Consider the following 14,931-nt stretch of genomic DNA (forward strand, 5'->3'; position numbering starts at 1 on the left):
TTTAGGTAATCTGGGGGAGGACATTGCAGACTGAAATAATCAAACTGACACAAGTCACTGGCATAATAAAGAACTTCGTTCAGGTCTAATAAATTTACCTAACTAAAGACCCTTGTTAACGTTGGTTCTCCTTTTGCCATTTGGCATGTATGTATGGAGGACTTTCCGTATTCAGCCACCATCATCATAGGCCTACCACTTTGTCACTCATTTTCACAAAAAGAAATATATCATTTGAATAAAAAAGTGGTGGCAGGCTTTGGACATGTTTCCCTTCATGTTTCCTTTCCAATAATGGCGGAATTAGTTATACATGATGGAAATAAGTTTGTCTTTGTTCAACACCATTAGTTTTGCACGCAAGGCGGCGAGATGGTGTTTTCAGTTTAGTTTCTAAAACAATTGGTCCAATTTACTTTATTTATAATGTCAAAAAACAAACTAGAGAAAGTTTCAAATAAGAGTTTGAAGTCTCTTCACTTACCGGTTATAAATTCAATTCTTGGAAAACTTGGATAGCGAGGCAAATTTCAACAACAGCGGGAGAAAAAGTCCGCGTGTGTTCCGTTGTGTTGATTTTTGGCGATTTGTTTACTTTTTAACAACTTTTGTTTACCTGATGTCGCACGCGCGCGTCTCTAGCTCTTTTTGAAGTTAACTTTTTTCTTTCTGCCCGTGTAGATGATGTAAGATTATTTTTTCCCCATGATTTAAACACGAGCCTTTTTACCGAAAAATTATTGTCTTTTTTTAGTCAATACTTTCTTTTTGTGTGTTTTATTGAGGTTGTTGGTAAGTTATTTGTTAAGAGTGAGACAGCACGAGCTACGAGGATTAAAACATGCCCTTTAGAAAAGTGGGTGGAAACAGTTCGAACGTTCGACTCAACAAGACAAAGAAGTATGCGCGCGCCTTTAAGCCTAGTCACACTCTCATGCTAAAAAAAATACAATTTTTCGTCTATGAATGGGCATCCTTGACCAAGATGGTCAATAAAGCATAATGATTTTCAAAAAAAAATTAAACGTTATTTTCCCTGGCGCCTCACAAAGTTAACGCCAACTTTTTCTTCCTCCATCATGCATCAACAGAGGGCGCTATTTCCAGAAAACAACTTCTTCCGAGAAATAGACAGGTAGCGAAATTATATAAATAACAATACTGAGCCTATGCCTATACTACAGTACAGGCACCAGACAGTTCTTCTAGAATAAAAAAAATCTCATGTGTTACGCGGACCGAGGTGTGTGATCTACGCTAAAAAGACAACCATAATCATGCAGGTTTGTTTGTTTTTTGTTCACTTGTAATTGATGTTTAAGACCAATAGAAGCATGAATCAACGTTAACATTTTCTGAATTAAAAAAATCCCCGTGTAGCACTTTTTAAACCTGTGTGTGTCGCGAATGTGTTTACAAAGTCTATACAAAGTTGTGAATGTCTGACATGAATGAACAAACACAAATCTCGATTTACTTCCTTATTTGGGTGTATATTTAAAACACGTTCAATGACGTAATGATGAGTGGGAAATTACTATCGCCACACACACTAAATAACAAAACCATTCAATTTACTTTGTTATGTTGAATGAAGTTTGACTTGATTGAGTGAGCCATCATCATGTTTGATGAACTTCAATTCAACTTAACTTCAACTTGGACTTCGACTGGGTCTTTCTAATTCTACCTCCATGCTTGGAGTTAGACCAAGCCAGATGACTCAGTCAGTGAGTTAGTAACTGCGCCAGGGCATGCTGGGCTGGGGCGCTGTCCAGTGTCTGTCTGCTTGTATTTTGAAGAAGAAAAAGTACAGTTGTGGGTCTATGGTTGTCTTGACAATGCTGCTGCTGGCTATATTCCTTGCGCTGCACTCCAATTTTACTTCCTTTGGGCTTGAAATGTGAATTTTTTTTTTTTTTTAAAAGGTCAAAAAAGCGTTTCAGCTGCCAGTTTCTCCAGAGAAATATTTTTAAAAGGGATGTAAAGTCCAACATGAATAATAACATGTAAAAAAGGATGTTTGTTTGATTTGAACTTTATAAATTGGTGTACCACTACCATTCTTTGTATCTATCTGTTTGTTGTTAAATAATTTTAAGCGTTTTTGTCTGTACTGTATGAATCATGGCCAGTTTTAATTTCCCTAGTGTGGGATAATAAAGTGGGATAATAATATCTTATCTTATCTTATTCACTACATTAACATGTAAATGCAATGAAATTTATTGACACAATCTTGTATGATCATTTCCCAGAACCCAAATGAAGATACAGAATGGAATGATATCCTGAGGGCGAAGGGCATCATTCCGCCCAAAGAGGCTGAGGTGACTGAAGATGACATCTTGGGAATGATGGAACAAGCAGTCAAGGAGAAGACGGAAGGTAAGGGGGTGTGGTCATGGGTGTGGTTAGCTTGTTGCTGGCGTGAGGCGTGGCGAGGGGCACTGCCCTGAGTAGTGACATTGGTAGCTTATCACCAGGGTCAAAGGATAAATCCAGACTTTTGAATGGTCCTTTTTCACAGTTCTCGTCAGTAGTGCACATGCTCAGACCTACATGCGCAATACTAAGGATGTGCGCGCTCGCTCAGAGCCGCAAAAAATTGACCATTATGTCTGCTTACGCCAGCATCTCAAAAGTCTCTCACTGAAGCAGACTTTCTTTAGAGATTAACTTTGTAGTTAAAGCCATTGGACACTTTCGGTAAACAGTATTGTCCAAGGCCCACACTTCGTGTATCACAACTAATATATAAAATAACAAACCTGTGAAAATTTAGGCTCAATTGGTCATCGGAGTCGGGAGAAAATAACGGTAATACCCTTGTTTCCGCATGTTTCGCTGTGTCATGACATGTGCTTAAAATAAATCTGTAATTCTCGATATGGAGAATTGATATTGTGTTCATGTTTTCTCAAAAAGTAAAGCATTTCATGGGAAAATATTTCAAGAGAAGTCTTTCACCATTACCTTCTGTAAACCCTGTAAGTTATTTGTAAATCTGTGAACTTTTTTTTTTATTATTATTATTTTTTTTTTTACATAATGCTGATTTATTGGCAATATTACCATGAAAGATACCAAAAAAGTCACATGTTGAAGTTTCAGAGAGGCAAAAAGCACACAGAAAATGCAAGAGGTGGACAATAGTTATAAAGGAGACAAAGGGGTTGGATGGAAGGGGCTGGTTTGACCACAAGAATTTGTATACGTGTATACATTGATATTAAAGTATTGATGTGCACTGTGTCCACAGGGAAAGCAATGGAAGACATGACGATGGGTGAGTTGGACGAACTGGAAGATGATGAAGATGAAGAAGTTCTTCTACAATACAGGTGAGCAACTACATGCCAAGATCCTACTCAAAAAGGAAGATCCAGAATTATGAAATATCTATTAACTTAAAGGAAAGAAATACGTTTGATAATCATTCTTAAAATAAATGACAATAAAAACTTTTGGGTAGAAGCCTGTACAGCAGCTTTGGATAGTATAAAGCATTTTGAGAAAACATTTCACTTCTGCAGTAGTGTGGTTATGTAAAAAGATATCTGTTTTTATGCTTCAAACTTCTGCGTGGTCATAATTTTTTGATCCAGATATTTGGCCGTATCTCAAAAACGCAACCACCTTCTGAAATAAAATTTTCACATGTTAGTTTGATTGTATACATCTACATTTATTTAGATTTATTGCAATCTAACGCTTAAAACAACAACGGTAAACTTTGCCTTTAAGTTACACTGATCTGTATACTAGACAAACAAAATGGCTCTTCCGTGGTTGTAAATTGTTTCTCGATTTGAACTCCCAGACAGCAAAGAATGGCTGAAATACAGAGACTTCAAAGAAAAGAAAAATACGGTGAAGTGAAGGAAATTTCAGCTCAAGATTACGTCCGAGAAGTAAATCAGGCAGGAGAAGGAGTTTGGGTTGTACTTCATTTATTCAAGCAGGGGTAAGTAAAAGGAATGGAACAGCATTGGTTTCCGACCAAGTAGAAGTTGATCAGGGCCCAGTTTCATAGAGCTGCTAAGCACAAAAATTTGCTTAGCATGACATTTTTGCCTCGATAAAAACAGGATTACCATACAAATTTTCACGTGATTTTCAGGATAAATAAGCAAACGACAGCTGATTACCAGTAACAAGCAATATACAGCAACTGACAATTTGGTTGGTAATCATGTTTTTATCAAGGAAGAAATTTCATGCTAAGCAAATTTTTGTGCTTAGCAGCTCTATGAAATTGGGCCCAGGCTGGCTCAGTGGTTTCTTCCCCTGCCTTTCACCTCTGTGGACCCCGGTTGGATCCCACCTCAGACCGGACAATGGTTCAAATCCCACCTCAGACCAAAGCCTTGCATGTAGATCGAGTTTAAAGTCCCTACCTGATTGTGTGGGTTTTCCCCATTGGTGTTTTCCTCCCACATCTAAAACTGAACCTTCTCATTTCCGATTTATTTGTTATTGGTGCTAATTGTGCTGTTGTGTAATAAAAAATAAATACTTTTTAACTGATCCTATTTACTTATTTATAATTAATCAAAACCTGGAGAAATGTTACTTGTCCTTGGACATGAGAGGTGAACAACAACTTAGAACAGTTAAGATAGGAGAGGGTTTAGGTAGTTGTTCTAGTTCACAAACCGAACACCCAATAAGGGCCCAACATAGCACCAATTACTACAGAACTTGGCGCTTATGGTGCATTGTAATGGTTCTATTTGCTGTAAGCGCATAAATTAGCATCACTATTCAAAAAGGTTCCAGAATTTTGCTTCAAAATGAGCTTGTGAATAATTTTTGATAATCAATAAATCAAGTTTCTATTTTAAATCATAAAATCAAATTTGTATTGCAATTGAGCCATGTAACTGAACTGTGCTTGCTTTGAATCGTATTTATTTTGTTAGTAATGACTTAATTCTTTGTTACAAACTCCCATTTAAAACTGATGCCTTTATCTCCAACAGTATCCCCCTGTGTTCTCTCATCAACCAGTACCTCACACAACTAGCTGCTAAGTTTCCTGCCACGAAATGTTTAAAAAGTGTCTCCACGACATGTATACCCAACTACCCAGACAAGAATCTTCCCACAATCTTTGTGTACTTTGAGGGGGAGCTCAAATCACAAATTGTTGGGCCGGTTGACTTTGGCGGGATGAATTTAACAATAGAAGGTGAGCCGTCAAGTATTTTACTCTTGTGACTCAGATTCCTGTATTGTCAGCTTCTCACAATGGGGGACTTTAAAGACGGTATGAGCAATTTTGGGTGTGCACCTTGGTTTACTAAAAGTTTACTATTTTGACTGGAACCCAAGCTGGCAACTATTGGTTAACTACTGTGGTCAACCATTTGGAACCAGCTTTGGGACCATACCGATAGCCTGTTTCATGCTCACACATGTAAAGCGCAGAAGGGAACCGATGACATTATAGCGAAAAGGCAGAAGGCAATGTAGTGTTGCAGTAGTACCTATGGTTGACTAGGCTACCAAACGAGTTGTTTAAGTGTGTGTGTCACTGCGCATGTACGTTGCTGGTCAGTAGTCAATCCAGTAACAATTATCGTTAAGAGGGATTTGCCCTGGTGTTCCTGGCTGTGGCTGCTGAATGCGCCGTAGCACCTTGTAAACCCTTATAAGGTGCTACATAACTGGGTCTCAAAACTCATAACTTCAATAATCTTTCTGTACAAATGTATTGTACTAAGCGCCTCGAGTACCTTGTTGGTAGTAAGTGCGCTATATAAGACTTTGGTTATTAATTTTATTACTACAGTATTATTATTATTTCTCCACAGAGTTAGAATGGAAGTTATCTGAAATGGGTGCTGTACTATCAACCCTTGAAGAGAAGCCCCAGCCAAAGACAAGATCAACGCTCAGCTTTGCCGCCGGTCGAGATCGTGATGACGATTCAGATGATGACTACTAACTAAGTAACAAGAAACAACTTCAAAGGGATAGGTTCCAAAATGTCAGGTTGGGGCAATTACATGGCAATTACTATCCTGATCAAATGAGTAGCATTCTGTCAAGACCTTCATGCGATCACAGTCTATTGTTATACCAAAATAAGGCCTGTAAATTTACCATCCAATATGTCCACTTGAGTCGACTACACGCTATTTATTGTTCCTGATCAAATGACTGACATTCTTTCAAGATTGTGTTGCCGGACATAAAAAAACAAAGGAAAGCATACAAAGACATTCATACTGTAACCCTAATTACTGTACAAAAATAGGGCCACTCAATATTCCATCCTGTGTCAGTTTTTCAATTGCTGTAAATAGAAGAGGTGTACAATGGCTGAAGCTTCGATGATGACGGTATTACTCAATTGGAAAATGTCAGACAGGTAGAGTGATAGCTTTGCAGTGAGTAATAGGCTAGTGAGTAATGCCTGTAGCCATGATGAAGGTCTATATCGATGGAATTACTCAATTGGAAAAGTCAGATCAGTAGAGTGATTGCTTTTCAGTAAGTCATGCCTTCCTTTTTCTCTTTGAGAAGATTTCTGACCCAGAAGGAGGAGATTGGATGGGTATAGATCTTTATCATGCTCCCTCCATCTTGGTCATGTTCCCGTATCGTATAACAATAATGAGTGCTAATAATCATTTTGCAAATAGGAACCAGATTATTTTGTTCTTCCAGCCTCGGTTTGGTAACATTGATATAAATGGGAGAATTTCAAGATGGCTGCACCATGATAAATGTCTATTGAGTTGGAATAGTTGAGTTTGAAACATCTTGGAGATTTGCGAACCATGGATTGACTGATATTGTAGAGATGATATCATCACCTCAAGATCAATGCATTTGCCCAATCTACTTGAAATAAATTCTTATCATAGATTTTATTTATTACTTTTTTAGATATGTATTATTCAAATAGAGCTCATTTTGATTTGATTTCCTTGTTAACAAGGCAGCTATTTAGGTAAGCTACAATATATACCAACAAATATGCTAATTACACTCACGCATGCCTACAAACACTTGGTTGGCAAACTCATTAAAGTTGTGAACTACGAAGACGCACAAACATGCGTTACACAACCATCACCCCATGTAAAAAGGCACAATGTTCTCTCATTTTTCAAACCAGTATGTGTGGATGTGTGCGCGTGATGTGCAAGTTACATGTTTCATGGGAAGAGTATATTGGTATCAACAGCTGCATTTGTAATTTTCTTTTTTTAGTAATAAAAAATAGTGCCTAGATGGCATCAGATAGAAAATGATTAACACAATGATTTACGGTGTACATTTTTTTCCCAACTTTTCCTGTAATATATGTATTACTGTATTACTGACACTGTATATGGGGCTAATACACCTTATTACTATCTACTACTGTTTTCTGGGGAGCATACAACATCACCCCCCCCCCCCCCCCCCAATTGGTTAATCCAACACAATAATACATGTACTGTCTATCTGCCCTATCAGGTTATCATGTTGTACACCTGGGTTAAGAGAAGCCTTTATGGTTAAGTGCAACGTACAACGTGGGGAGCACACAGCACCCCCCCCCCCCAGTTGGTTAATCTAACACAATAATACATGTACTGTCTGTCAGTCCTAGTAGGTTATCATGTTATACATCTGGGTTAAGGGAAGCTATTATGGGTAAGTGCAACATACACTGTGGGGAGCATACAGCACCCCCCCCCCCCCCAAATTAGTAAATCCAACATGTTAACAAAATACTTTCTATCTGCCCGTTCACCTTTCAGGTTATCATGTTGTACATCTGGGTTGAAAGAAGCAATTATGGTTAAGTGCCTTGCTGAATATATCTTGGCTGTGAATCAAATCCACACTCCATGAACACTCACAAACACCACACCAAGTTAGGAGGCAAGAAGACCACTACTGGTTTTCAGGAGTTTGCATTTTTATAAATTACACCCCTTGTTTATAACAAAGATATATTGTTTGAGATAAAAATAATAGCATTTCAACATTTGTATTTAGTGTTTGCTGCCAAAACAGCAAGGTGAAGCAATGCGCGATTCGGATTGGCTCATCAGCCCAAAGTCTCAACCTCATCCGTTCATCTAGACTTGATGACAATTCGTTAGCACTGCCCATTACATACACACATTCTGCCGTGCATGCAACAGTCACAGTGCGATAATAAATACATGCAACGGTCGTAGGTAGCGCATGGCTGGTAAATGCGACTGGCTCACACACATACTGGGATCGAGGATGTGTGTACTGTCCCCGTAACTACACCGCCCTTAACCGTAATTACCGACTTGATTTTAAGACTACCTTTCATCTGGCAGCATCATCTAAACTGCCATAGCGCCCTCTTTTGCCCAATAGTTGGGTCACCGAACCGTGACGACCGACCGTGTGAACAACCGCGGACTTCGCTTCCATAGCAACGGCGTCCTACCATTATCTAGCTGTACTACAATCCATTCATACGTGAGTCAACACAATGTACCCCAAGCCCTGTGTGTAAACTGCCCCACGGAGTTTTGTCGGTATCAAGATTTGACAGCATTAGTTTGGTGCTGTATTGAAATCTACTTGTAAAGTCTATGAAAAGTGTTTGCAACAGGGCAACAGGTGCCTACAGCAACAAGTGAACGCGTTCACAATTGGACTTTAATACAACATCATAAATTGCTGATTTAGATGTATATCATCAACCGATTGCCTGTGTGTTTGGCGACCCGTGATTCGCAGTGTAAGAACAGTGGTTGCCCGTGTCATTTTCTCAGACGATTTATAAATGAGCCCTATAGCTGGATGTCATCAACTTTATAAAATGAAGGTGAAAGTTACATGGTCCTTGGCTACTACGTGCCGTTTTTGAGTGGAGGCTACGCCGGGAACATAAACATTTCGCTGCAAATTTTGTTACGAGACTGCATGAAAGTCTACCAGCCTCATCGGATTTAACTTCTTGGGAAAGTGACAATTTCACGGAACAATAATAATCAAGCTGTGGCCTTTAAACAGCATAATTATTTTAAATGATTCGTTTGGAAATCTGCTCGCTGGAACATTGTGTTCACCAACTAATGGTCTCGTTATTCACTGGAAAAGCCAGGCTTTATTGTCAGTCACACAACTACTGACACATGGAGACTAAACAACGAGCTTGCAGTAGCTTGTGCTCATAGAAACACTTCCTGGTTTCAGCGTGAGTAACGGAAACATCCCCGGGCAACACGAGTGTTATTCCCGGCGGCACAGTTGCTCCAGACACAATAGAATAAACACTATTAACGAGTAACACTGAGTGATTCATGTAGTAATCAAACGGCAAAGGTTATAGGCGAATGTTATTAATTGTGTGTTGTGACTTTGTTCGGCGCTGGTGTATTTCATGTGTGGACTATGAACCATCACTATACACGAAACTCTAATGGGCATTATAGTGAGATAAATGCAATCATTCGAGAACAAAAATATGCATAATTCAAATAGGCGGTCTGTGAATTATTAAATTATCCACAATCACTGTTGATAACACATGTAGATTTCTGAACGATACGGGCATCGACGAGTTTGCTTCAAATTAAAACTGGTTTGTTTTCAGACTATAAATTCAAGTTGAAATTTGAAGTTATTAACTCAGTCGTATTGGATCTGTAAGAAAAAACTGCTGGCCCAGTTTGTACTTCAATTAACTTTCTAACTAATTACGCAGAACTAAGCTGAAAATGGCTACTAATGACTTGAGGCTTTCGGTTCCACTCTGTCTGCCGAAACATCCCCAGCCCTTCGCGGTCATCAGTGAGCACTGGCAGGACAAGCTCCAACTCAGCTCACCACGTTCAGACAATACTGACTCTCCGGAAGATGATATTTACAGCTTCGGTCAGGTCTACGAGGAGAGCCTTTACAAACTCATTCACAAACATCTTGAGCTGGACACCGACAATCGCCTGGCATACGTTGGTGCCAATAAAGGCAGCCTTGCAGAGAAAATCAGGGAGAAGTTTTGTCTTTTGCAGCCGATGGTCAACATTTTCCCGGGGCTTATTCATTACCAGCAGACACCCAATCAGAGGATGCTACCCTTCAAAGTATGTCATGTCGGAGCGGAAGAGTACTTCCGTCAACTTGCAGACGATCTGATCAAGGACCACAAGGAAGCGCCTTTTGATAAAATCATCTTGAAGGACTCCGTGGAGCACTTCACCAACCTCGCCGAGACCTTCTCGCACATTATGAGAACATTGAGTGAGACTGGCAAGATGTTGATTATTCACCGACCAGGACCCATGAGCACCTTGCCGGTCTTCAGTGAAGCCACACGGCGTTTTGCCGAGGAGGACTCGACAGACGAACCGTACATCAAGATAATCCGGAGCCTTCAGGATGCCAAAGTGGACGCCAAATGGGAGGTGGAGACCGTACCCATTATCATGCCAAAGGTTAAATGGCTAGCAATGCTCCAGGAGCGGTTCCCGCCTCAGATGGAGATCATAAGTAACTATCAAGTTCAGACTGGTCTCCGGGAACTCACAGAAGGGATGTTCAAATACCAAGGGGAGCAAGTTGAGTTCTTCGACCGACTGCTATTGATTACGGCATCGCATAGAATGAAGAACAGTGAGTATCCGAGTATTCAGCGACATGGAGCAGCCGCCGGGAAACCTTACCCGGGTCTAATGGACATGAAGTACACGTTAAAAGTCACTCCAGATATTTATGGTCACGTGAACAAACGAGTGGAAGAAGAGGACAAGAGAAACAAAATATTATTTTAGAAAGAAACAACGCGGGACTCATTTTGCTTTAAATGTAGTGATGAAGTAGGCAATGCAATAGTCAAGTGAAACTAATTGAATTCCAAAATCTGTGTTGTTTTTTATTTTGATATTATCGTTTTCGCGCGTTTTTGTTTTTTTTTCGTTTTTTTCGTATTTTTTTTTTCAGGGGGGGGGGTATCTACCTATAAGTTGCAGATAGACCGACTTTCGCCGAATTATATGCCCATTTGTGATTCTGTTTCCCTGAACGAATTTCAAAGGACGAAATGGTTTCAAAACGATAAACGTTGGGATAATATGCCTACACAATATTTACAACAAACAATGCAAATTTTTTTGTGCATGGCTGGTGGGTGGCCTGAGAATGTCGGGATATCGACAATGACTCGTTTGGCGGTTTCGTTACAAAACAGCAGATAGTTTTCGTGCAATAGCTGATGATTCAAGCTTATTATTGCCTCAAATCTATCAAATAAAATAAGTAGTCCTATTTGTAGAGTATATGAAAAGAGATCAGCAGTTTAAAGTTAAACTTGTAGCAGCCAATTTTCTTTTAGACGTTTTAAAGTGAAAACTTAGCAATTACGCAATTAAAAAACCACTGGTTTGCTATGAGGGATAAGGCGAAATGTACTCCTAGTACAGTATCACTCGAAAAGAACCGTCGACTAATTTACTACATGTTCTCAATAATTACTAAGCTAAAAAGTAATTTCACTGTAACTTGAATACTGATTAAAACAAATTATGCAAATAATCATTTCCTCAATGCTCATAAGTACATGCAGTATACAACAGCCTAACCATTATTTTAAAAAAAACTTCCATTTTAAACAATGCACCAACAAAACTGTCTGTCAAAAAAGTTAAAACAAATAAATAGACATGTACATGTATCTTTCACATTGGGCAAAAGCAAGCAGTTTGTTTTTAAGGATGACGAAATAAATTTAAATATCCTCCGTATTTGTTGCTGTAAATGTGTTTGTGTTCATTTTATAAGGGGTTGTTTTCGTTTTGTTTGTATTTATTCATAACATTTTTGTTTGGGTGGGGGGGGGGCGGACGTGCCATCTAAAAACTTCCTGTTATGAATTAATCTGGGTCCCAATGTATAGTCTGACCCAATTCTGGGTCAGTATGGCCAACATAATCTGTGTTAAAATGACCTAGGAAAAGTCAAACTGACGTAGAATCCATGCATAGCGTGACCTAGTCTTGGTCCAAGCAAGACGCCGCTATATCATACTCGTAACGTAACGTAACGTAACGTAACGTAACGTAACGTAACGTAAAATAACGTTACTTGATAACCCGACAGACAGAGGGCTCACTTTTTTCTTGATTTCGTTTCGGGTCAAGAGTGTTTTCGTGGAAATTGGAAATAAAGAATAGACTTGCGCAAAGCATATTATACATGTACAGTACATCTCTTTCCAAATCTGCACTGTATCAAATTGTCATGAACTTTTCTCCAAACAATACAATATTGAAACTTCTCTTCAAATAAAATACGACACTCAGTTGTCATGATTCGCTTCAACATACAAAGCTAATTGTCAGGAACTCCTCTTCAAAGTCCAATCCTAAATTGTCATGCAATCAAATACTGTAGCATCTTTGAAACATTCAAGAAACGGTTTCTACTTACAGCTTTTCTCCACAATGTAGCTATGTCGCCCTTCACTCTGCCTGGTTTTACATAACCATAACCATGAGCGTGGTGTCGCACACAGCATTATTTCCACACAGGCAAAACACACAGATTCCTCAGTCTAAACTGGCCCTATATTGCACACATTGCAATCACAAACTTCTGCGCCGACATAGTGGGAAAAATACGTCTTGCCTCAATGCTGCCTCACGGTGAACTGGCTGAACTAATTAAAGCCCCATAACCTAAATACCATCTCCTTACTATTTGTATACAACCCTGCTTCCATAAGAATAAACTTGCATAACTAGAACTCATTAAACTCTGACCGAGCAGAGCCATGGCCCCTATTGTACTCCACATTCCAAATGTCTATTATGTAATTCAGCTGAAAGAACAAAACCCAAACTATGTTGTCCTATACATTGCTGACCAGTGTTCCAAACTATATTTCTAGTGGGCCTAACTGATGGAGCTCAAGCTATTTAATTAAAACACAAATAAAGCAAGCCACATAGTGCCCTACCCCCCCCCTCCAAGTGTTTCTACGATGTTGTAAACTTCCACAATTAGGCATAATCACCAAGTTCTGTACATGTATATAGGAAGAAACGCAACATTGCAATTTTCCTGTTGTGCATGTAGCGTGCGTGTCTGCCGCCCCATATCCGGCGGCATTTTTTAAAATTTGTTTTCAGAAGGGGTTCAAACTATACACGATTTGTTACGCCTCTTAATAGATTTAAAGGCAGTGGACACCATTGGTAATTGTCAAAGACTAGCCTCCACAGTTGGTGTATCTCAACATATGCATAAAATAACAAACCTGTGAAAATTTGAGCTCAATCGGTCATCGAAGTTGCGAGATAATAATGAAAGAAAAATAACCCTTGTCACACGAAATTGTGTGCGTTTAGATGGTTGATTTCGAGACCTCAAGTTCTAAATCTGAGGTCTCGAAATCAAATTCGTGGAAAATTACTTCTTTCCCGAAAACTATGGCAATTCAGAGGGAGCCGTTTCTCACAATGTTTTATACTGCCAACCTCTCCCCATTACTCGTCACCAAGAAAGGTTTAAAACCAATAATTATTTTGAGTAACTTTACCAATAGTGTCCACTACCTTTAAAGGCGTATCGAGTTTTGCATTACTTAAATAATTCTTAACATGCTAATTTCCTGATCGGGCCAAGAAACACTACCTGAAATAGTAGGGGCCTAACCCCAAAACGCTTATAGCTGAAAACAATGGGCAAAAATGTTGTGCTTTCCAGCCCCCCCCCCCCCCCCACACCCGTCGCCTACTTAAAAGGATTCTGTATTTTCTGGTAAGACAGAAACACATCATGGTTTACTATTATAATGATCAGCAAGATTGCCCTAAAATATACATTACTGCTTCGCTATAGTTGTTGAGAAATTTATAAGTAAAACAATTCCACACAACAATCTGATATGCAAGAAAAAAGTTGAATGCTGCCCTCACACGTCCGATAATACTTTTATATTTTAAGCGGGAAAGGTTCGCAAAATAATCGTCCGTGCCATGTTTCCTCGTACTCAGAGCAACAGAAGAATTACTGTTGTTTTATATAATGAGCAAAGGTCCCGTGTGTGCGAGGTTGTGTCGAGTGTGACAAAAAGAGGACGACGAACGCCGATGTTTTTTTCTTCTGATGTTTTGTCTGAAATTTCAAATTTTACCAGTACTAAAGCTTATGAGGGAACCAGAAAAGAAAACAGAGATGCCACAGTAAACAGACAGCGCATAGAAACGTTCAAAGGATATGTGTAAACCGAAGTTGAAAGCCACAAAAGTGTTAACACTGGGCATGAAACTTCCAGTGTAACGTCGCGCTGGAGAAAAGCCGTGTGATAGAACTGGGTCTTTCTTTCACCATGTTCGCTGACCTAGCGAGCTGCTGAGTGATGGATATGCACAAAGTGAGTTTTCTTTACAATATAATGATGTAAATTTTAACCATGATTAGTTATTTTATAAATGATTACTTCAGGAGGCGGTTGGGTTGGTCAGAAAACTTGACTTGCGTTTGGCCTATTTGAACTGTGCATGCCCACAATTCCTTTACTTTACAAAGCACCGTGGCGCATTATGCAGACAATCAAACCAGGAACACCACAGCCCAGTTACAAAAGCCTGAAACTTGAAAGCACAACACTAGCCCACCTTGTTGAGCTGTTAATGGCTCCGCTTTAAACATCGGTCACATCACTGTCGCGTGACCGATGTTAAAACTAAAAGCGGAGCCATTAATAGCTCAACAAGATGGGCTAGCACAACACCTGCTTAGCACAGGAAAATACTGCTAAGCTTAAACAGAGTACCATGCAGCAAACATTCCATAAATTTTACATTGTTGTGGCTGGTGCCCCAATCGTGTTTTGCTTAGAAATTTGTTAAGCATTAGGCCTATTTTCTGCTTTTAAAAAAATTAACAGCTTTATGAAATTGGGCCCAGGGCAAACCCCTTCTCTTTACGATAAGT

At 39.3% G+C, this 14,931-nt stretch overlaps 2 protein-coding genes across 2 annotated transcripts; both read left to right on the forward strand.

Annotated features, from left to right (window-relative positions):
• The first annotated feature begins 1,185 nt into the window (after window positions 1–1,185).
• Window positions 1,186–7,272, forward strand: LOC117300612 (phosducin-like protein 3). Its single transcript, XM_033784280.1, has 6 exons — window positions 1,186–1,283; window positions 2,259–2,388; window positions 3,263–3,344; window positions 3,824–3,967; window positions 4,986–5,194; window positions 5,820–7,272. Exons 1-6 carry the CDS (start codon window positions 1,278–1,280, stop codon window positions 5,951–5,953), a joined length of 705 nt encoding a protein of 234 aa, XP_033640171.1. The 5' UTR covers window positions 1,186–1,277; the 3' UTR covers window positions 5,954–7,272.
• Window positions 7,273–8,377: 1,105 nt separating this feature from the next.
• LOC117300613 lies at window positions 8,378–10,901 on the forward strand. The gene has a single exon (XM_033784281.1). The coding sequence runs from the start codon at window positions 9,714–9,716 to the stop codon at window positions 10,764–10,766; it is 1,053 nt and encodes a 350-aa protein (XP_033640172.1). The 5' UTR covers window positions 8,378–9,713; the 3' UTR covers window positions 10,767–10,901.
• The last annotated feature ends 4,030 nt before the right edge of the window (window positions 10,902–14,931 follow it).

The sequence above is a fragment of the Asterias rubens genome, chromosome 16 (assembly GCF_902459465.1).
Source record: "Asterias rubens chromosome 16, eAstRub1.3, whole genome shotgun sequence".
NCBI lineage: Eukaryota > Metazoa > Echinodermata > Asteroidea > Forcipulatida > Asteriidae > Asterias > Asterias rubens.

What these genes read in the sequence shown, in the direction of transcription:
- LOC117300613 (XM_033784281.1), top strand. Translation starts at nt 9,714, where the DNA reads ATGGCTACTAATGACTTGAGGCTTTCGGTTCCACTCTGTCTGCCGAAA.
- LOC117300612 (XM_033784280.1), top strand. An exon ending in AGTCAAGGAGAAGACGGAAG is followed by an intron (nt 2,389 to 3,262) that starts GTAAGGGGGTGT and finishes CTGTGTCCACAG; the next exon opens with GGAAAGCAATGGAAGACATG. An exon ending in GATGAATTTAACAATAGAAG is followed by an intron (nt 5,195 to 5,819) that starts GTGAGCCGTCAA and finishes ATTTCTCCACAG; the next exon opens with AGTTAGAATGGAAGTTATCT.